This window comes from Ornithodoros turicata, chromosome 9 (genome assembly GCF_037126465.1).
Source record: "Ornithodoros turicata isolate Travis chromosome 9, ASM3712646v1, whole genome shotgun sequence".
In the NCBI taxonomy this organism is placed as follows: Eukaryota; Metazoa; Arthropoda; class Arachnida; order Ixodida; family Argasidae; genus Ornithodoros; species Ornithodoros turicata.
This window is the reverse complement of record NC_088209.1, coordinates 29,858,446-29,880,724: the sequence shown is the minus strand read 5'-3', so window position 1 is coordinate 29,880,724 and position 22,279 is coordinate 29,858,446. Positions and strand designations below refer to the sequence as shown.

Here is a 22,279-nt window from a genome sequence, read left to right as displayed (position 1 = left end):
TTATAGAAAAACTAAGTCGCAACAGAAGGGTTTCACCTTGCCGAATCGACCCACTGAGTGCACTTTATCGTTGTGGTCTTTTAATACACATTTAGCACATTTTTGCAACATTTACACTGGTGGACATCAATTCCACACTCATTCTGACGTCCTTTCGTTGTTCCACCTTTGTTCTCAACTCGACAATGTAAGTTTGATCATCAACGTCAAGTTCAGCAATGAAGGGTGCAAACGCATAGAACATGCATCGTGGAATAGAATTCCTACAAAATATTCCCTAAACATCCTGCCCAGTAAATTGCCCACTTTTGCAGTAATTCATTTACTTCTGCACTTACCGTTTGTTGCCAGCAGTGTAATAGTAGGACCCATCTAGCGAAGTGCTGCTTGAAGAACTGGCACTGTTCCTGTCACCGCTCCAGTTTCCAGAGTCCCGTCTTCGCAGCGCTCCTTCCCCACCTTCGAGGGCCTTCTCTCGCATGTGCAGCGAGTTTTCAAACGACTCGAGGCTGCTGCTGCTGTTGCGGCTCCCAGGCACCACAACGCCACCAGTGCCGCCGTTCAGAGTACGCTGTCGTTGAAGACGCTGCATGTTCAGGATGCTTTCAACGGCTTGCCTGCTGATGTAGGTGCTGTCAAGTTCGCTGTCTGCCATGCCGTCATCTCGCTTGTTGATGCAATCGCTTGGGCTCTCCGACATGATCGACGTATCGGAGTACGTTCGTAGCCTGTGCTTCAAGTGGTTGTTGGAGGGAACATGGGAGTGTGGTGTGATGTTCTTCCGAGCAGATCCATTTGAAGTGTTGTAGGTGGGGCCGGAGCTCTGTGTCCAGTTAGTATGGGACCACTGCGGTCTGTCACGAGTGCCATTGGCGTGAGAGTGCTGTGCGGAGAAGTCCGACGGCGAGCAGGCAGGATGTTGCTGGCTGTACTTGTGCCTTTCAGACATCATTTCTTGCAGTTCTATTTGCTTCCCTGAAAACGTTACAAATCGTAATGCGTGAAAAAGAGCGTGCTGCTTTTTTATGCACAACGACGCGTAATACGGAACTCCTTTCGTCTGTGGTGTGCTGGGGTACCTACTTTTATAGTCCGACATGCAGTTTATCACTGTGCTTGGGGCATTAGCAGTCTGTACGGGAGTTCCACTGGGATTGGCGTAGAGCAGCAGCAAAGGCTGGAAATGCCCTCTGCGGCACTTGTCCACTACTTGCTGCCAATGAGGACCAATCTGGGACGGATAAAGTGCAGCGTGTTAGACGCAAGAAATTGTTGCTTCGTTCACTCAGATCGGTTGTTGCCTTCAAGTTGAAGGATGTTCCGACGTGACTTTTTCGAACTTGTCTTACCTCTCGCACTGTGGCATCATCGAAGTAGATCCAGACCCCGAGCTTGGTGTGGAAAAAGAATGTGGAGTAATGTTTTCCATAGTACGTAACAATGCCGACAAGATGGTGCGTCACCGACGCTGCCCATCTGCTGTCCACAACAGAGTGGAACATCTGCGTGAAGGAAAGGTTATCAGAGCTTGAACACATTGGCCTGGGTGTGACGGAACTGCAGTGCAATGCTGTCCATACCTCCTGCATGTTTATGGATGTTCCAATGGTGTCCAGTACGTCTGTGATGTGATCAACCGTAGGTCGTTCAGAATCCCACACAAGACCGAGGCTCACTGGAAAAATGGGCGACGGTTACTGACTATTTGCTTATGGAGTCCTTTCGTGTGGTATTAACTACCACCCTCACATAGGCATTGTGCTCGTTAATGCTTATTAACGAGTTATGTTATGTGACTATTGGAATATGGTGTAAAGATTATGAATCTTCTATTCTTTAAACAACTATGTGACTTAGCTTTTCAAAACATTGTTCCACATAGCTAAATTAGGTTAAGTAATGCTGAACTCAGTTTCAAATGTCATAGGGAACTAGAAATTATATTCCCAAATATAATTTTTGTGGAGTATATATTAAACGCCAACATCTATGCTACGCACGATGTATGTAGCCGGTCAAGAGAAAAAGTACAGATTTCTGAATTGTCGGAGACGCTTTACACAGAAGTACAGCTTCAGTACTATGTTACTTGACATATTTTTTTACAGAAACTTGAATTTCCCCTCCCTATCCATGTTCTGTAACATACCTATATCTGGCCGGTTCATTAGTGTGCGGCAGATCTGTATCTTTGCACCGCAGGAGCTCTGAAATCGTGAGGAAAATTCATGAATTAGGAGAATACAATGTTGGCAACAGTTTCACAAAATACTGTAGCCTGCCACCTAGGAGAACGTGAGGCGCTACGTACCGGACAGTCCCTTATGTCTCCCATGCCTCCAGCACGCCACAGAAGTTCACCAAATGAGACCATACTCTGCTCCTTGCTTTGAATTAATGAAGCTTGGGAACTGCAAATGAAAAAAAAAAGATTACATTGATATTCCATGTTTGATTTACTCCAATTTCCACAACAACAACGTTGAACAAGTGAGCCTTACCACAGGGCTGACGCTGAAACATAATGAACCATCTGGGTGAAGGGCAAAGGTTCCGAGGATGCCCCACAGACATGGCAGACGGTCTATTGAACGAACGATAACATGAGTCATCTCACATCGTAGAAGGCTTTTTGTAGCTGGAAATAATTTTGCTGCTCCTACCTGCTCAACAAGTGTCATTGCAAATTTCTGATGAGGAATGCAGTGACCGACACTGCACATGTCTTCAGCTTCCTGGCTTGCAATGTGGAAGTGGATACGCAACAGAATGTTTTCCTGCAGTGTGGGGCATTACATTAGGTTCTTCCCTACTAAGTTGCATGGATGGCGGTTGAGAGGCTGAGCACGGTGGATACTTACAAAGCACTCCGCTGCATCATCCATGAAGCCGAGCTGAAAGCGGCGTTGATCGAAGAAAGTTTCTGCTAAGGCTCTTCGTAACGCATCTGGTGGCAGTGCAGATTCTTTGCTGTACTGGAACTGCGCAAAAAGTTCCTACAAAAAACACAAAGAGTAGTGTTAGAAGCATATCCTAATGGCATTGTTGCATCATGGCAAGAGAGCAGCAGAATTTGCTTCTTACCTTTAACGCACAAAAGATACAAGACTCCGCCATGCAGACATGCCCACTGAGGTCCCGAAAACTTCTTCTGAAGATGTCCAAATGCCACAGTACCTGTGAAAGAGGAAAACATGCTGACTGAATAATGCATTCACAACGTAATTTTAATCGTGATTTCATTCACCCGATGTGTTTGTTCAAGCATGCAAGCCTTGTGGCACAGCATGTACTTCCATTATGTTATTATTTCATTGTGGTTGTGCGTATGAATAGCAATATCGGTGCAACGTCAATATCATTTTGTAGCAAACCCTTACTTGACTCGTCTTTTGATCTAATATGAATATATTTTGCAGGACAGTTTGTGAGAAATCCACATGGAGCAGAGGGGAGGACAATCATGTTTCTAAATCGAAGGTATGATTCTCGATTGAGCAGTGTACTTTAACTTGAAGCAGTAGCAGTAATTGCCACATACGATCTATATTTCTTTTTCGTTTTTGTGCGCGTATGTGTCTGCGACTGTTGCTGTCCAAAATGCTGTGCACTACACATGGCATTGCTTGTCATATGAGAACTCTCAAGTCATTTTTGTAATTGTGTGTTTCTTGTATATTTGCTGCCCGATATATTCAGTAGTCTTTCCAACACTCCACATAATGCACGTGGAGCTGTATTTCTTTTATCAAAAGACTTAAAGCAAAATTTCCACTGGACAATCAGGATCTTTGAGTCACACCACGTTCGCTACACCCTCCCTACATCCCTATCCTCTGCGTCGATTTCTCGACGCACTGTTGACAGGAGTCTGTGGGGGAGAGATTCTGTCTTTTATGTTGCCACAATTTTTTTACATAAGAATTAGCCCATTGATTTCGGCAAAAGTGTGTCATCATATTGCGGAGACTTAGACACGCCCCAATTGTTCTTGTCATTAATGCGCATATGTTGCTATGGTTGAACCCTTATCCCTTTGCTCGCTGCAACGCCGGCCAACCACCAACGACGCGCCCGTGCTTTATTATAATCGTTATCGTCATCAGTGCACGCTGGATGAGAGGGAGAGAGACCGCCTAGGCATGGGATTCGCCGGAAACTGTGTTTACGTAATGGACAGTTCTGAGCAAACGACCTTCCGGTGCGTCGTCAATCGCCGCATGACCACCCAGAACAAACTTGCACCGTAATCGCTTTCCCTTCGTCGGAAGGGCCGGACCACCGGCGTCGGACGAACGTCTCTGCACGTTTTGCTTGATGTCTCAATCGAGGCATCTGGACACACCGCGATCGAGGGTGGAGTTCCGAGCATGATCTCTGACTAATGTTCAGAAAATATCGCCGCCAATGTTTCTATGGTTTTGTATGCGTCGTCGCAAAGACAGGTGGAAAGGAGGAGGAGTTTCTCTGAGCCTCCGGCGCTTCTGCTCCTTCTGCGTGTACCTTGACCGCCCCCTTTGGCTCGAGGGCTCCAGGTAGCAATTACCAATGGCCTTCTTCGGCAGCGTCTACGGGGCGGGTTTGCCTTTTTTTTCTTTCTTTCAGTTGCTTATAGTGTTCTTTCTTGCTCACGGCATTGGCAGGAAAATGGCGCGGAACTCAGGTCGAAGACTCGACGTTAGGGGGCACGCTCGTCCTGAGCACCGCACGCTTCTTTCCCTAGTGAGCTCCGCGTGCCAAAGAGACAAGATATAGCGATCTTGTGAAGGTGAAGTAAAGCAACTGCTTATGTGGGCGGGAGCCTCAGTATATTTCGAATGGCGACTTTTTTTTTCTTTTTTTACTGCTCCCAGTCTTTGTTCGACATGTCGGCGGTTCCCGACCTTGACCATCTTTGCGGCAACAGGCTGCATGTGCAAACTTTGGAACCAGCTGGGACGGGAACTGTACGTATGTTCCTCTATGACGTCTGTGCGCATTACACCTTGTTCTCTATTGTCTCGTGCAGCCTTGACGGGCATGGTGTACGTGCACTTAATTGCTGTTGATACCACACGATTCCGTCCATATTGACAGGGTGCAGCGGGCCCCCTTGCACCCTGTTGTCATGTGGCCTATACGATTTCTAACGATGGCGCTGACACCAATCATCACCGCTCATTTCCGTACACGTTTATATCACAACTATCTTCGTGCTGCCAATATAGACCGAATGTGCGACTGACGAGAAATAATTCCCCGTTTTTTTTTTGTTTTTTTTTTCGCGCCGTACGACCTGTGTCCACCATATTTTTTTTTTTTTTCGCCTTTGCCCTCCTAAATGCAGGCCGCACGCCAAAGCAGACCATACAATAAAAGCATCGACTCCTCCCGTCTTTGGAAGCCGTCGCCGACAGTCTTTGAATTCCCCTCCCGTGTCTCTTTTCCAGAGCGGGGAGCAAGGAGCATCGTCCACAGACCACGACGGCTTGGTTTCTTCGGAGCAACTTGTGATACGGTCCCTCCTTGTGGTAGCGTTGCGGGTCACTTCATTCCCCTCTATGCCGTCTTCCAAGACCTGCCTCCTGCTGGCCCCTACCTTGCTCTTCTTTCAGAGAGACCACGGGGAAGGAGGGACCAGCAAGACGGCAGAGTGGCGTCTCGAGGGGGACCTGTTTCTTCATCCTCTCCCGTTTCTTCTGTGGCCTTTTTTTTTCTTTAGCTCCATGCATGGTAGCCTCGTCAACGGGAATGATGTTCGGCTTTCGGAGTCGTGGTTCGACGTTTTCCAGATGGGTTCTTGCGAATAGCAGAAAGGAAGCTGTCTTGCACGAGCCAAGCCTTTGGTCGAGTACCGAACATAGAATTAAAGGCGCAATAATTTTGGAAAAAGAAGAACTTGCACTTGCACTGCTCAGAAAGCTAATTGCGATACTCATAGTAAATAATAATAAAATATAATACTAATAAAATGCTCATAGTTGTCGCGAGACATACGGCCACGAATTCTCAATTTAGTATTTGCGAATAGAAAATAAATATGAGACGAGCGCACGTTTCTATTCGAGAGCCCTTGACGAACAGGTAAAGTTCTAGAGAAGATCGCGAGTTACTAATCGACCAGTAACAACAGAATATTGTACTACATCAGGTCACTGCGAGAGACTTGACGACCCAATCAGTCTTACGTAACCCCGAAGTATACAGTGCGTGTAGTCCAAGCGACACCGTGTACCATTGCAAGCAAACAGCAGTTGGAAAAACGTTTATAATCACTAACAGCCATTTATCGTATCAGCTAGTAGATCTGCATAAGTATGACTTGCTGAAGACGCGCAGAAGGTCCTCGCGGAATGCGATAAGTAATGGGTTGCTTGCACGGCGGTGACACTGCCCGACCTGCCTTGAGGCAATCCTACCCAGCGGGCTGGGTGGGGCGGTTAAAGGTCGAACGCGGACCGACACAAGGCTCTACCCCTTCCTACTTTCTGGAAGCAAACTACCTTGCATGGGACATATTATGTATGAAGAGTGCCGTCGAAGATGTCCTCAGATTTGTAATAGAGATTTACCGTGAGATAATACTGTGTAGCGTAGATAAGGGTACCACTTAAACGCACGTCGCGTTGCTTGTAATTTCGAGCGCATCGTGCAGCGGCGACGAAAGGAATTGAAGATAAAAGGCACAGGCTAGAATGCGGAAACCGGAAGCTGTACCTGAGTCCTAGTTTGAATGTAGTCTAAAACTTCGACCGATAAATGTAATACAATTATCGGGGATAGTCTATTGCCGTCCCTTCTCGTTATCAGTAGCCAGTTTTAGTATATCGGGATAACTCTACGAAAACGATACGATAAAGGAAGTTATCAAATCCGAGCTTGGCAATGTGATGTCACTCGCTCCAAAGAAAGAGGACGATTGGCTTATCATGTTTTCGGAACTGTTATCGCGACACCTTGCAATGTACTAAAAATCCCTAGTTTCTGTGTTTCCAGTACCCCCGAGCAGCAAAATGTACCGAAAGTCGAGTGCAATAGGGGTGGAAGGGTAGGTGGAAGGCCTTGAACAGACTGATGAAACTAAAGAACATTGATAAGATACATACCGTCCACCCCTATCGCACTCGACTTTCAGTACATTGTGCTGCTTGGGCCATATTCGCGGGTTTTTGGTGTGCCGGAAGGTGTTTACGATAACGGCGTGATAAGCCAATAAACTAAAAACCCCTGTTGATGACCGTCCTTACGGGCTGAGACGAAGCTTCGCTTCCCGCCACTGAACGCTGTTCTATTAACACCATTACACGGCGGAACCCTCCCGTAATTAGTACAACTTGTTAAAGATGACTAGTGTCAAGTAATACGCCTTCGTTACGCATGAAGGAGAGGTATACGAAAAAGAAGGCAAAATATAAAAAGAAGCTGAATAAAGAAACGAGGGTTGTTCCCGTTTCGGAACAGCTGCGCAGACGACGACGACGAACACAAGTCTTCCCTCTCCGTGAGAAAGTCTCGAGGCCGGGATCTTTACGGGCGTCCCTTTAAATTTTGTTAAAGGTTTACTTTATTTCGTTTTCTTTTAAGCTGATCTCTCGTTTCCGGCAATGGGAGTTTGCAGGAGAGGCCGAGTTGGACGCACTGAGGGACGCGTTTCACAGCTGCGCGACGGAGTCTAGCCCAGCTTTGATTCATTCTCTTTGCGTTAAAACGACTATATATCTATAGTTGTCGGTAACATTTCCCTGAGGTTGGGGGAGATACGCGCAAAGGGAAGACATAAACGGACGAGACGATCTAGCTGCGCCGGTAATTTGAGCACGAATGATGTCTGTCACCACGCGATTAGTGATATGCTTGGATTTTCTTGTCTATTCTTTTGGTTCTTCGCGTTTCTGTTTTCTTGATATCACCTATGCGTTCATCTCGTGAGCTGTACAGCACTCGATGTATGTGTAAAACACGCTCTATAGCTGTAAAATACAAGCTGTATGAGATCAGCTGCGCGCTCATCTCACACGCGCACACTCGAGTCTCATTTATTAATTGATTATTTACTTGACTGACACGGATTCCTCGTATTGTTTCTCGTTATTTTACGAGAGATGGAATTTGGAATCACAGCTTCTAGTCTTCTAGATTGCAGTTATTCTCCATGTTAGTCCGCTGACGCTGAATTTTCCTTCCCGAACACTGAGAATCGTCCCTGGACTTCGCAAAAACTTCCACGCATTTAGTTCCGAAAGGGACTGGTGATTTTGGCATCTAATTCGCATCTAATCCACAGTACAACTAAAATTACTAATTTTTTTGTCTCCTCAAAGCAGCACCACATCTTGACCCAATATTGGACCAATATTGGCAATACCGGTTCAATATTGGGCCGACATTGCCAATATTGGTCCAAGATGTTGTGCTGCTTGAGTCCTTAGAGCATACTTATGGGATCCGCAAAAAGCGTCAGCACGCGGCACTTATCGAGGAATACCTGTACGGAGAATGTACACGCGCAATCCCCGTCTTTTCAGTCGGGACACCAAGTTCGACAAACTTCGATTGCTTACCTATAAGACACTTCCGTCGAACACTTTTCCAACCGCGCTCCACGACATAAGTGATAGCCGCTGCCTCCGGTGTACCGGGCTGCCTCTCCCTGATTTACGCGTGCTCACGCAACCGACTCTGTTCGTTTATTTGGCCCTGTACGCGAACATATGCGGGGTCGATCTGTTTGGCCGAAACAAAGGCAACGGAGGCGTCTCTCCAAGGCTCAGCGTAGGCTTTTTTCGATTCCGTGGGCCTTGTAATGAACGGTCAGTGTTCACCGTCGCCCGACCGTGTGTGCGCGCATGGTACGACTCTGTAACAGCGCGGCGTAACGTAATCAGTCTGGTCCGTGGGTTCAAGGCTGTCACAATGCGATCGTGTGGTCAACATTAGGAGGCTTCGTGCACGTGGGACCCCAGCACGCGTTATTAGTGGATGATCAATTATGGAAGCGGACGCATGGTCTGCCCCGACGACGTCCTCGCCTACACGTGAAGGAGGTGTGATCTTTTCGTAGATTTGTGCGCGCAAAAGTTACGGCTATGGCTTTAAAACGTGTGTCTACTTCAACTTTTGTTTTCTTTTCCATCTGCGTAACATCGAAGGTTTCCATACTTTAAAAAACGCAGAAAGATGATCTTTCTCTTATTTTTATTTATTTATTTATTAGTAGTAGTATTATTTATTGTCCGTCTTTCTGAGGGGGAATCGCCTGCTTGTCACGCTAGGAGGCGCTCACCTTCGTGAAAACTCAGGGCCTCATAAATGGCTCACAAATGGCAAAACTCATAAATGGCTCTGTGAAAACTGCACGAAGAGCAGCGGACATGTAGACGGCTCTTTCTTCGTGTCCTCAAATCATTTTTGCTCCTTTATTACAGTACGCCGACTTTTCAGTTCCATAACTAGTGGTGTTCGACAGATTTTATGGCGATAAGCGCACTACCGACCTGTGCAACCGTTTCTTTTTTAAAATATCACATTAGGATCAGCCTGAATGATACAAGGACACTGAAGCTTTCTGCGTTTATTTGGTACAAGCTTCCTCGTGTTGGACCACGCTTTGTCAGGTCCACCACGACGAAGCTTGTGCCAAATAAATGTAGAAAGCTTCGGTGTTCTTATATTTAGAGTGCTTTTGCCATTGCAGATCTGATTCTCCTTTCGCACCATCTACTCCGGACAAAAAAACAAAAACAAAGTACGATTAACTTTGTTGCGTATTATAAATAAACTTAGCTCAAACCCTAAATACGAAAAATATAAATATCATCAGTGAGCATTACGCATTTGCACTGATTGATTGATTGAGAAATATATATATAAATATCGCCGGGTCAGGCTACTCCAGAACTCGTGAATGGAAAATTAAAGAGAAAAACCAACCTCAAGATAGCCAAGAAGCATTAAAAAAAAGAAGAGAAAAGAAGAAGAACCGGCAAAGTTTCATAGAGTAGGTTTCTCCACAGGCAAATGGCGTCATAACGCATCCGTCTCCTAGCAACAGCCCAGTCACCTTCCGCGTCGTATATATAATATATTCCATCTCCACGTTGGAGGAGGGCCAGCAACTTCGTGAGGAACAATGTTGCGAGTCGGGAGGCAGATTGCGCGCGTGTTTTGCTCATGCTAAAAAAAAAAAAAAGAAGTAGAAAGAAAAATACGTTGTTACTCCGGCGTGACAAAGAGAAACCATATTTTGCGATAATACAATGTGGACGCTTGCAATGGCACGAATATGGTGGGGTTCTAAGGACGCGAGGTCTCAGTTCCCAATCAGTAGCCAACTGATCACCCTCCGGTGCCTCCAAAAATCCACGTGAAAACATCAACGTAAACAACACAGGCTAAAAGCTGACCAGCATCGCTTCATGACGCGAAGTCCATCCGCTAACAAGGCACATATCCCCTACGTACGACCATTAATTGCGGTGTCACCGCCAGCCCGTAAATGGAGCCACAGAAAAAGCTCGCCTGGAGGCGCGTTTGAAGCTCAGAGTCGTCCGCCCGTGCTTGCCATCGAAAAAAATCTTTCAACATTCTTATCTCGCTTAATTTTTCTAATCACCGCGAAAATAAGTTTTGCCAACGCCTTAGGAGAAACGTAGAAATATAAAACTCTTTTGGCGGCAACAGGTTATATCCCGTCGGCTCCAAGTTATGACGTAGCAGGGTCAGCGAGCCCTCATTTGAATGCTGCCCTCTGATTCGTGGAGACTACGGAGCTTTGGCGCGCATTTAAAACTGGCTTCGAGATTGCTTTCGCCCGCTTCGTCGGGCGTAGCCTTTCGAGTTACTTTTTATGTGTGGCTGTTTCGTTCGCGGCCACCACCCGCTTTAGTTGCTCCAGAAAATCGTGCGGCTTTGTTGGTTTTCGGCTCCGCTGCAATTCACTTTCTTCATACTTCTGGCGATTGGCGTACAGCTATAAAGCTGCTTTTTCTTGCTGCTCGAGGTTTGACGAAGTGGTAGGCAAAGCAGCAACCCCCCCCCCTCCCCCCAATCTCCTCATACTTCATACAACGAGATTATAAAAGCCCTCCAGTTCTTGTGTTCTCTAATTAACATTGGTAATGATAATTCGTGACTCGGCCCGTGCATTAATTTGGCCTACCGGGGGTCGCATCTGGGAAACCCATCTATGTTCGGCATCGGCCGACAATCTCCGCGGCAAATTTTTTAGTCCGAAAAGTCTTTATATACTAAATGAACCAATATTAAAGATCAGCGCTGCTTCCGAGGCCGCAGAAGCTCCTGCGCCGTGACGTCGCCGTTTTTCCGAATTCCGGCACACTCTCAACATCCGGCGTGTGCTCTTGTCATGTATTCCGTCGGATAACAGTCAAACTACGCCCAATGACAATAAATGTGACACTCAAGGAAGGGCGTTCTCCAGATCTTCAATACGCAATGTCATTCGAAGCGCGAAGTCTTATAGGTCTTCAACATGGATTCGTCACAGATGCTGGAGTCGAGAGAAACGCACACGTCCTAGCCTTTTGTCCGCGAACAACGCCCACATTTCAACAAAGGGCTTCAGCTGAGCTGTTCAGAGACTCGCTTCGATGGCGGTTCATCGTTCCCTCATCACGTGAAATCGGCGATCACGTATAAATCGTATCTCGAATCACGCCAGTGACGGCACGGCTGGTGCCGCTGTCACGATTCAAAAAGCCTAGCCAGGGACACCCTTCAGGGACGGATCTTTCTCGCAGGAGAGATAGCGGGAAGGAAGAGAGAGTTCTAAGAATGGCTGCCCACTCTTAACTCCGATGAAGCATGCGAAGTGGAGATTAAAAAAAAGAAGAAAATAAATGCGGTATTGGGGCTTTGTACGCAGCTTTATCCGGTTGCTCTTTGATGCGAATAGTGATCTGAGGGATCGTGCATCTTTTTTATTGTTTTGCTGGAAACCGAGTGTACCGGGTATAGTTTCAATTAAACGTTTAATCTCTCTTTTGGAGAGGCCGGTAAGATTGTCGTCCGTATCCCGTTATCTCAACATGTTGCGAGACGTGCCAGGTGCTGAATCGCACAGATCAGGGAGCACAGTAGTAGCACAGGTCAGCGGGTACTGTATAACTAGGAATGCTAGACATCTAACGCTCCACCTCCGTGGAGATATTCAACGTATGAAATCCAGAATGGAACAAGTAGCTAGCTCGTCCAGATATTATTTACTATCTCGAACAGCGTGAGTGATATTCCACGTCAGATAGCCTGTAATGGCGACATTCCAGGCAATTATTTCGTTCTCAATTAACATAGCTGTCCTGGTCTGGGTGAAGAGCTTCTTCCTGCAACGTATAATGTACATAGTAGGCCCGCCATTGCCAGACGTAGGCCCGGGGCAAGACAGGATTTTTTTCTGTTTTTTTCGAGGTCCCTGCGAACCGATGTCTCGGAGTATACTGCCCCCAAGTGAAGACTTCAGGCAGTACCGGTTTCGAGCTGCCGAGGTGTCCGTATATCGCTAGTCTGGCGGGAGTGAAGCAGCTCGGTTTTCGAACGGTGTTTAAGGTTTTTTTCGTTTTTTTTTTCGGTGGTAATATACCGATACAGTTAAAGATGGAAGTTGTAGATTGACACGGTTGAAGACAGTCCGTTGAAAGACAGCGGAAGATCTTTAAAAAAAAAGCCTGAACGCCTCATATGTTTTTTTTTTTTTTTTTTTTTTTAGTCAAGAACCAGTCAGTCTATTAACCAATACAGTGAAAGAAGAATTCAGAACTTTTTTTTTTTCGACCGCATCTTGACGGAGTTTACAATGACCATGGTGTTGTGTCCTGCCTAATCGTTCGTATACCCGCGCCTTCTATCAAGCAAAAGGAAAGGACGTGAAACGTCTCTCTTAAAAAATGAGAAAGCTGTTCTTGGGTGCTAGTCAAATTGTCAAGTTCAAGTCAGTAGTTGAGTTCCTGTGATGTCTTTGAAAGTACCACTACGGGATAACAAAATGAGATGTTAATTGTTTCTTGTTCCTTTTTCTTTTTTTCCTGATCACAAATCAACCTCGTTCAAAGATTCAGTACCAAACATAATAATAACTAAATATTTTCGGAGATTACAGTGTGAGACACGTGGTTTATAAATCCGGCAGGACTCGAAGACACGATGCTATGTCCGGTGACTGTGGACTAAATCTACGGACTAAAGTTACGGGCCATACTATGTATAGTCGTGTTCATCTTAAGAAAGAAAAGAAATTAGTCCGTCAGCTCTCAAAATATTACTGCGCCGCAGATAGGATGGCTGGGCCTAGAGACGTCACTCTCCCTCCTCCGCCAGATAATATAATCCATCACACTCGCCCTGCCTCTGTGTTAGCTCTGGCCTCTGATTGGCCGCATGACACTACGCGAGCCCTCCCCCATGGTGGCGCTGTAGTATTTCTCCTGGCGCGCTATTGTGTCTCCTTATCTCCAATGGCGTATGTAGATGGCGGACTACATTTCTTTTCCTTCTTATGTTGAACACGAAAACCGAGAGCACGCGTTGTTCTCAGTCTTTGCTTACCTGCACAGCGCTGTTGAGGAAGCAGTTGTTCTGTCCCGGCATGTTGAGAAGTCCCTTGGTGCGCGTGATGGACATGGTACAGCGCGGTGTCATCATGTGTGCCATGTTGAGGGACGACGGATCCTTTACTACAGGACCAGGCGACATTGCGGCAGCTTGGCAGCGCCTAGGCCACGGATGCTGCCGGTGAAGAATCCGGGGCTATCGCTGTCCTCCTCTTCGTGCCTGGCAGTCCTGGACCAAATAGTACATGCGTTGATGAGGGACAATGATTGCCGTAAAATTGAGTAATGCAAATTAATTAACTTTCGAGAATGCTCAGGCTCCTTTCTTATTCAAATCGTCATCGAGAAGCATTGATGAACTTGAACTAGTACACGCTTTCGTGGTGAGAACTCAAGTGAGTCAAGGAGCAGGAACATGTGAAAGGGCAATCTAGTCCGTCTCATTAGATATCCATATATTGAGCCTTCGTTTCTGATTTGGCGTCAGTGAATAGACGCGTGCGAAAGACCGCAAAGATAAAAGAAAAGTCTAAAGACTAGGGGCGCAAAAATAGGACAGTACTTTGGGGGGGTAAGACTCCTGTCATAGCAGACATTTAACTTCGCAACTCCTTCCGTCTATGGTACGCAATCGAATAGCGTACCGCTTGTGCCTTCTGTTCTTTTTTTTTTCTTTCTGCGACGTCGCTCTGTGGATCGCAAAAACAATGGTACAATGTCAGTGGAAATGCCAGACTGACATTTGGCCAGCATTCTCGTGCCTGACTGCATGCGAAAAGCGAAGGGAAGAATGACAAGGGTTCCGTGACGTAACGCTGTGCACCATTCCGCTCCGTTGCGCCATCCGAAACGAACGATGTTGGGGCTGGCGGCGTCGATTTTGGCGTTAACGCGTACCACGTGATTTCCCGTGTTTCCGCTGTCATAATAAGCAATACTTATTGCCGTACTGCGCTGTCAGAATGATTCACGCTTGTTGATGCTATTGCGGCGGGCCTTTGATGCGTGGCAATGTACAGCAAACGGAAAAAGATCGTCATGTGTCAGGGGCAATTCGTAGCATAAACCATGGTGGCTTTGGTGACAGTCGTGCAGCTCAACTCCTGGTTTATTCTACTCATAAACCTTTTGCGTGGTTTCGGCGATATATTCAATTGCAGAAGGAGGCCATTAGGTGCACGTAAGTTTGTGGGGCATATAGAATTCATACGTGTGGGTCTGCCATAGTACATAGTAGTCCGTGCCGTGTACCTCTTACGCCGTGTTATTGGAAAGCAAGTTGAGGACACACTTTCTAAACAAATTACTGAAGAGCATATTGTCCATGACCCTCCCTCTGTCGTCCTTTTTAAAAAGGAGAACGGTAGCTAGCGCCACGCTCCACCTTGCTGTACGTGTCGTGATTATGCAGAAACCCTCGACGATTACTCACAAAAAGGAATCTCCGCTTGTGCAAGGCCATTGTTTCATCGTGTCGTTCACGCCTTGTTAAGCGTTATTTTTACACCAAAAGCCCCGTAGGGCACGTGACCTTCGTTGAAAGCATTGGCCACCGTCCCAACAGATATTGCCCGTGCGTAGCCGCTGCGAAAACAAACATCTTCGATCGTTCTCAACAGTGTTTACCGTCTGGAACTTGCCTCCTGGTGAGGAAACTCTCTATGCAAACAAAATGGCGAAAGTCGCGTCGCAGCTATACAGGACTGTGTGGATATCGTCACCAGTTTCTGTTGGGGGGGTTGTTTGACCCTTCAAGCGCTCTTGACACGCTCGTGCCACGAGACATCACGGGTGAGCCTCCGAGACAGGTCTTCACAGACACTTCCTGGCAATGTGAACGTCGCTCGCGTGGCTGGCTACGGGTTATATGCGGGGGGCTCTGTGTGCAGCGAATTTGCCGAGACGTCTTCGAGTGTGACGGCAACGCGGTCGCAGCCAAAAAAAGAGTATGGAGCAGTGAGACAGGAGATACACCTGAGCGGTCATGACAACGGACGGAGAACACTGGTGACTCAGAGACCGGCATTGTGCTCGGCCGGCTATAGAAGTAGAAGTTGTGCCGCTCGGCTTCTTCCTTGACCATACTAACGGAACTGAGTGCCTGTTCCTTCTGATCTTGTCCGAAACGCCTGGGGATTTTTTTTTTTTTTTGCGACGGGGGCGGGGAGGGGGGGGGACACGTTTTTGAGTAAACTGCTGGTCGGCCGACCGACATGGCTGCCAATCAATTAATCAGTGTGGGATAGCAACAGTAATATTTGTTTTCCCTCTATACCTCTTTCCCAAACCTTCTATTATGCATCGACAAGTACGCTTTCGGAGAAACATAGCTGCACGTGCCGCAGGGTAGAACTGCGGACGTGCGGCGGTGATCTCCGAAACCTGGTGCTCCCCCACATTGCTTCCTCCTCGGCCGGAATCGAACCCGCGATCTTGAGCTCAGCAAGGCAACACATTCCCGACTGAACTATCGAGACAGAGTTATTTTTTCCCAGGTTTCTTTTAATTTCTGCTGATAGTCGCAGCAGAAAGGGGGGAAAATGGATGATGGGAATTATTCACGGGATGGCTCCAGGGTTGCTGCGCGATTCGTTCCACCTGTGACGTCACGGGGACTGAAGCTGCCAGAGATGAGGGAGAGAATAATTTTGGATTTTCTCTCACTCTTTGTACAGTGCGATTTCAAAGTGTACCTTTTCGCAACGCGCAAAATTATTTTCTGAATGCTTCTTACGTCCAACATCAGAACAACCTAACACAGTATGAAATATTTCCACGGTTGCGTACCACTGCAGGGCTCTTCGTGTCAAAAGAATGTATCTGGACTCGTAAGAATGTACATGGAATGGACGAAGTCTCCTCGCGTTATTTGTGGAGAGCGCATTGCCTCTAACCCCGTTCCCGTTCCTGTTCGGATTGTTCGCGGTCAGTCACGCTTCTCGGAGGAGTTTCTGTTTCGCCGTCAGAGTGACCTCAATCGAATTCTTTGTCGACCAGCTGAGGTCTGTCATCTGGAGATCGATTTGCCGAGGTGATTTAAGTTCGGCTCTTCCGGACTAACAGGTTTCTCTTGGAATATCTTAAAATATCGTGAGTATGACATCTAATGTATACATCGGTAATATGCCTGTAACAGAAGAAGCAGGTGGAATATCTACCCCTGTTACATGACACTGCGGTGGTCGTTCGAGTTTACCATGTACAGAAATCGCTTAAAGATCTGCAATCCCTATTTATTTCAAAATATTGGGCTGTTAATATTATTGTTTGCTCAAGGCTGAATGGGCGCTGCACAGTGCAGAAATGGACATGACTTCAATTGTTACGTTTTTTTTTTAAAGAGAATATTACATTTGCCTAAACGTACGTCTTTCCACATATCACAAACAAACAACGCCTTCACACATAACGAAACCCTTGCCGGAACAACACGCCGTGCGAATACAGGCACCAGAAGAATGCTAAGCAGAAGACAAGAAGATAAAACAAGATGGTAGAAGAAAAAGATATATCGGCTGCGTTGTGTGCGTCTAGTGCAAAGTCTGCTAAACCACACACAGCGTTATCACTTGTCCTGATTTACAGCGCCACATAATAATGCAATAGGCCGATTTTCTTTGTGGAGAAGAGGTGGTTTTCTTGGCCAAGGATCCACACATTGTGTTGGGCTTTCTTTGTCTTCTTGGCTCTCAATGCCATTGTGGCGGAGACAGTCATCAACCTAGTTTCGTATAGGACGTAGGGTTGCCACCAGGCCGGTATTATACCGGCACGGTCGGTTATTTGCCGGTAGGAAGGTGATACTGGCAGCCTTTTGCCGGTATTTGTGGTTCAAGACCTTTCATAAGGGCTTTTATGGGATTTTCTCTTCAACATTCCACTACAGCTTGAATAAATCTGGAACACAGACCCAGCTCCGCAGTCACCAGTCGTTTTCTTAGTTATTCATTCTTAATATTATCCATTGTTATTACTATTATCATTGTTATTTCTAGCATCAATGACACAGCACCACACAGGAACATATGTTTCCTCATATTATCTTGAGCGAGCACGATCTCTCTCTCTCACTATGCGTGTGCTCGTCTCACCCCTCATCCACTTTCCCACGAGCCTTTCCTCCTTTCCCTCTATTCCATCTCCACTCCCTCAGCCGGTATTTTTTACTACGAAAGGTGGCAACCCTAATAGGACGTTATATGTGGGATTAGCGAAAAAAAAAAAGTTGTTCTTGCATACTGGTATGGTTTTGGAAACTTCCAGGGTAGATGCTATACTTTCTGCGGAGTTTTGATTGTTTGGCTTGAAATTTCTGGGAGGGAACCCAGTTATTATTATTTTTCGCTTGTGAGCGCCACATCAATAGTGGATAAATAAGGGAGGTCCAAAACGGTGGAATTGTTTTCTGTTTATTTAGTCTTTTTGCGGAAGTCTTGTACAGTGTAGTTTTACCGGGAGTGCCTTTCCAGTATTCTGTATATCCAGTACTGAAACCCAGAGAAACAGACTTCGATAGAGCAACAGTTTAGGGAAAAGGAAATTACAGTAAGTTAATTAACGAAGAGAGGTCACTGAAAAGGTTAGCCAGCTGCAGGACTCGAACCCACATCTTCTGGATTACCGGAAGATGGAAGATTACCTTCTGAAAGATGTGGGTTCCAGTGCTGCAGCTGGCTAACCTTTTCAGTGACTTCCTACTCTCTTCGTTCAGTGATCTTAGGCAGTTGAGGCTTTGTGTCTTCGGTGTACCAGCCTCAGAACACCAATTCCATCGAATTGAGTTAATTAATTGTGTGTAATTATATATGCGCATGATATGTCAACGCTAGTCCCGGTCTCACGTCCTTCATAACCAACTCTAGTTGCTATTTAAAAATATTTCCTTTGAGTTACGTCTGGTGATACTTTTTTTTTTTTTTTTTTTTCAGTCAAATCGCCGTCTCGTATAATATACTGAGACTACACTGAGCGTGAAACCCTTCTGCACGTAGTTAGCCTATTTAGCGGCGGTTCTGTCTGTGCCCTATCTAAAGATCCACAGCGCTAACGCTAACCTCTTTCGCTGCGAACGGCAAATTAGGAGCTCACGACTGTTTCCCAGCTTTTGACCTCATTTTGCGCTAACAAAGCGAATGGCGTCTTTGTTGCACAGAACAGGCATATAATGTATGGCCAGCACTATACTCCCCGAACGCCCTCTGTCTACGAACTAGACTGGGCAGTCTTGCCTTGAGTTTGCCCACTTCTGTTTGCGACACCTTTTTATGTGGTGCCAGTGTTAGAATACATACGGATTCGGGGAGTTCCATACTCTAAGGAACAACAACAGCAAAAAAAAAAAAAAAAAAAAGGTGTAGTCCCTTTCGTGTCGAAATATAGGGAAGCTCATGCGAAATTTAAGGACTATATGCAGTATTGAGGAGTAAATTCCCCATTCCTAATTATTTCCCCATTCTTCATCATCAATTTACCTGTTGTTGTTGTTGGGGAGTAAATTTTTAGGATAAATGGACTAAAATGGGAAAGTAGTAGCATCGTAGGAGACTGAAAGATATAATTGCTCCCCAATTTAATATTTTTTCCTCACCCTTGTTCAAAACAAAAAATTAATATTTTTTATACACAATTCCACTGTTGTACTACTCATCCGTTTGTGCTATTTTAGTTTCTGCTATTGTAGTACTAACGTTTGTGTTATTCTGGTAGCTGTAGTATTCAATGTTTTATAACCATGGTTATCCTTGTGTGTGTGTGTGCTCACGTGAATCTGTATAACATTATTCTGTGATATCACGGAAGACCCTTCAAAAGGGATTATATTCCTCTGGGCCCTCTGTCTCATATGTATATTGACGTTCATTATCTTCGTCTCAAAATAAACTTCAACTTCCCTTACGAGTGCACTCTTATGGGGAAATAATATACGAACTACGAAACTAAGAGCTACTGCGTAACCTATTCGAAGCTGAAAGCACGAAACGAAAGCGGTATACCTGTCTACGAAGTCTTCATATTATACTGTCGTTAAATGACGGCGGTTCATTTTTTCTATCGACCCACATAATGGGGATTGAAAGCGGTCCAAATTCAAAGCCGTATTTTACTCCGTGCGCGATTAATGGTGCGGCTGGCGCTGCATAAATACACGGGCGTGGTTAGTTACACTATGTGCCGAAGAACCTGAGCAGATATCGAGGAGGTCATGGCGATCCAAAGTGGAACGCTGGTGAAAGCTGCCACAGCGGTGGCCGTTTCAAGCGCCTGGTGCAAGCAGTGTGACCTTATGGGTGCGAGCGGTGGCACGAACGTAGTACTTCCTGGTGGCCACGTACTCATTAATTTAGAATAATTTTTTCGGATATAATCATCCTCGGACTGCCGGCACGCGACGGTGCTATATGGCGCTGTGTAATCGTATAGCTACAGGACGTGTAATTGGCAGGTTGGCGTGCCGAGCATTTGACGGGCGCGTAACTGTTCGCCGGTACGCGTCGCTGCTGCATGTAACGTTAATAGCCAAGACTCGGCTGGTGCTACGCTGCTGCTCGTTTGCTTGTTCTGCAAAGAAGTTCAAAGGTGTGCAGAGAATGGTTATCCATGCTTCCGCATAAAGTGTGCTCTAGTGCAGTATCCAATCATTCGATTATGTTATTTCGTGGTGGTTCGCGCGTGCGTAGGTATGCCCCCCCCCCCCCCCCCCACCGTCTGCTATGTACGCTGTACACATTCCAGCACCGAGTGAATACTCAACGTAACACTTTTCTTGCCCCCTCCCACCCCTCCCAGAATATTTCGTGCCGCATGCCACACCAACAACGGGAAGTGAACCGCATTCGCATACCGCCGACACCGTCTGTTCTGTCTCATTTTCGTCAGACGTTTTTAGACGAATGTCGGCACAGTTCCACGTGAAGTCGCCCCAAGTCACACGAACGCGTGGCGAGCAGATCTCTCGGTAAACACAATACATGACGGTCTCTGCATACCTTAGCTGAGAGGCGAAAGGATTACAATATGTGGGAGCTATCGGGGATGGGTGGCAACCCTGAACTAAGAAACGCTGGCATTGACACGGAAGCCACGCACGTGTGTGTGTCTAAGCGCTTCCTTCGTGTCTCACGTTGGCGTTCGTTTGACGCCGAAGCACGCGAGGAATTTCAGCTTATGCATGACGTCGCGCTATTGAGAGAAATTCAATCTTATCTACAGCTATAGCCGCATCTCTAGCAACTGTGAAGAAACATTTTGTGGCGTAAGCGGCATTTATGAATTTAAAAAAATAAAAATAAAATGCAGTCTGATTCATACTATAGGCCAACTTCAAACCGCGAACGTGGTATAACCGTACAAACTATTCTATAAGGAATAAAAGTGAAGTCTGGTCGTGCCGCCAAAAGACAAACCGCGTTGCACGCTCAACGTGATCATAGGGTAAGACCACAGCAGGACATAGATGAGACACAATGTACAAAGCAAAACACAAAGGTAGGCGTTATCCTTTTTCATAATCTTTAGTCGCTTTAAAACGCAGACCAAAACTAACGAATAAATAACTCATGGCTCGCTGTCCTTCGGACGCCAACCGTGACAGGCCGCGCGACTACTTTGTTCAATGTGGATAAATCGAGTTTTGCATGATGCGACCTCGAGTTTGACCTCGTCATGGAGGTTAAGCCCTGAACCGACGGAACGCTCAGCTTTTAAGGCCGGCGCTTATTTTTCTTATTTGTGCTCACGCGTCAGGCCACTCGCCTAAATCATAAAAAAAAAGGCGACTGGTATTGTTCTGCAAAGAAGAGAGAACCCAAGTCACGCTCATGATAGACACCGTGGGCGTGGTTGCAGACTGAGGCCCGTCTATATGACACTTTGGGCTTCTTATTTTCATTTTCAAAAGTGTGTTAGTTGACATCTCTCATGCATATTGAGTCACGGGGGAGCTTACACAGTGCCCAGCGATTAATTCTCACCTTAACAAGAGTTATCCACCTCTTCAACTCGTCGGAATTTTTTTTTTTTTTACCGATCCGACGACAAATTTTAATCCCACCACGGGCTATGCTGTTCTGAGGTTTTCCCTGGGCTTTTCGAAGACTTTCCAGACGAATGTCGGCACAGTTCCCCCTGAAATCGGCCCAGGACGCTTACTAAGCCCCCTGTCACTCACTCCTCCTTGCTGTCCTCTCTCCATCTGTACACACCTGTACGCCGTTCATAGCCACAGTTGCCTTGCGGCGCTCACACGGAACAAAAACATTTTGTATTGTTCCTTTATAGGGCCCTGTCCACAACGTTCCTTCTTACGTAATAAGGATAGTCCTTGCTACAGTGCTTGTATGATAAATGCGCACAAAAAAACAACAAAGGCTTTTTTTTTTCTTCCTAAAACACTTTTGCAAAGACACTAAGGCCACCTTTCATGCAGCCTTATCTAGCTTATTGAGCATACTTCCTCGTAGAAACTGTTGTTTCTTGTAACTTGTCCTTATCACGTCGGAACCGCATGCGAACATTTTGTATGCAAGGCGAAAAGGCCGTTCTAGCGCAAACAAATAAGGCGACTACTGATGCCGTGATTGTTTCGCCATTCTTTCTGACATAATTCATCCGTATCTTCGAAAGCGACAGCAGGTCGAAAAACGCTGGGGTTTGCTTTGAGAATAATTAACGTCCTGAGAGCTATACGGTGGAAGTAACGTCGGCCTGAGAGGAACGCTTTTCGATTAACCTCTTTA

At 46.2% G+C, this 22,279-nt stretch overlaps 2 protein-coding genes across 3 annotated transcripts in view; one reads left to right on the top strand and one right to left on the bottom strand.

Annotated features, from left to right (window-relative positions):
• LOC135368570 (probable phosphorylase b kinase regulatory subunit alpha) overlaps window positions 1-22,279 on the top strand; it is a 94,471-nt gene that overhangs the window by 6,415 nt on the left and 65,777 nt on the right. For both annotated transcript variants that reach the window (XM_064601947.1, XM_064601949.1), the window contains exon 2: window positions 3,420-3,480. The gene's annotated coding sequence lies outside the window, so the exon portion shown is untranslated. The remainder of the gene's footprint in view (window positions 1-3,419; window positions 3,481-22,279) is intronic.
• The window catches only part of LOC135368569 (uncharacterized), a 47,183-nt gene that overhangs the window by 5,058 nt on the left and 19,846 nt on the right, over window positions 1-22,279 (bottom strand). Inside the window, exons 2-12 of the mRNA XM_064601946.1 lie at window positions 13,540-13,773; window positions 3,085-3,177; window positions 2,862-2,996; window positions 2,664-2,777; window positions 2,502-2,584; window positions 2,312-2,411; window positions 2,150-2,207; window positions 1,581-1,675; window positions 1,350-1,502; window positions 1,084-1,231; window positions 339-975 (exon numbers count right to left, since the gene is read on the bottom strand). Coding sequence (XP_064458016.1) covers window positions 339-975; window positions 1,084-1,231; window positions 1,350-1,502; window positions 1,581-1,675; window positions 2,150-2,207; window positions 2,312-2,411; window positions 2,502-2,584; window positions 2,664-2,777; window positions 2,862-2,996; window positions 3,085-3,177; window positions 13,540-13,686 — 1,763 coding nt within the window. The 5' untranslated portion in view covers window positions 13,687-13,773. The remainder of the gene's footprint in view (window positions 1-338; window positions 976-1,083; window positions 1,232-1,349; window positions 1,503-1,580; window positions 1,676-2,149; window positions 2,208-2,311; window positions 2,412-2,501; window positions 2,585-2,663; window positions 2,778-2,861; window positions 2,997-3,084; window positions 3,178-13,539; window positions 13,774-22,279) is intronic.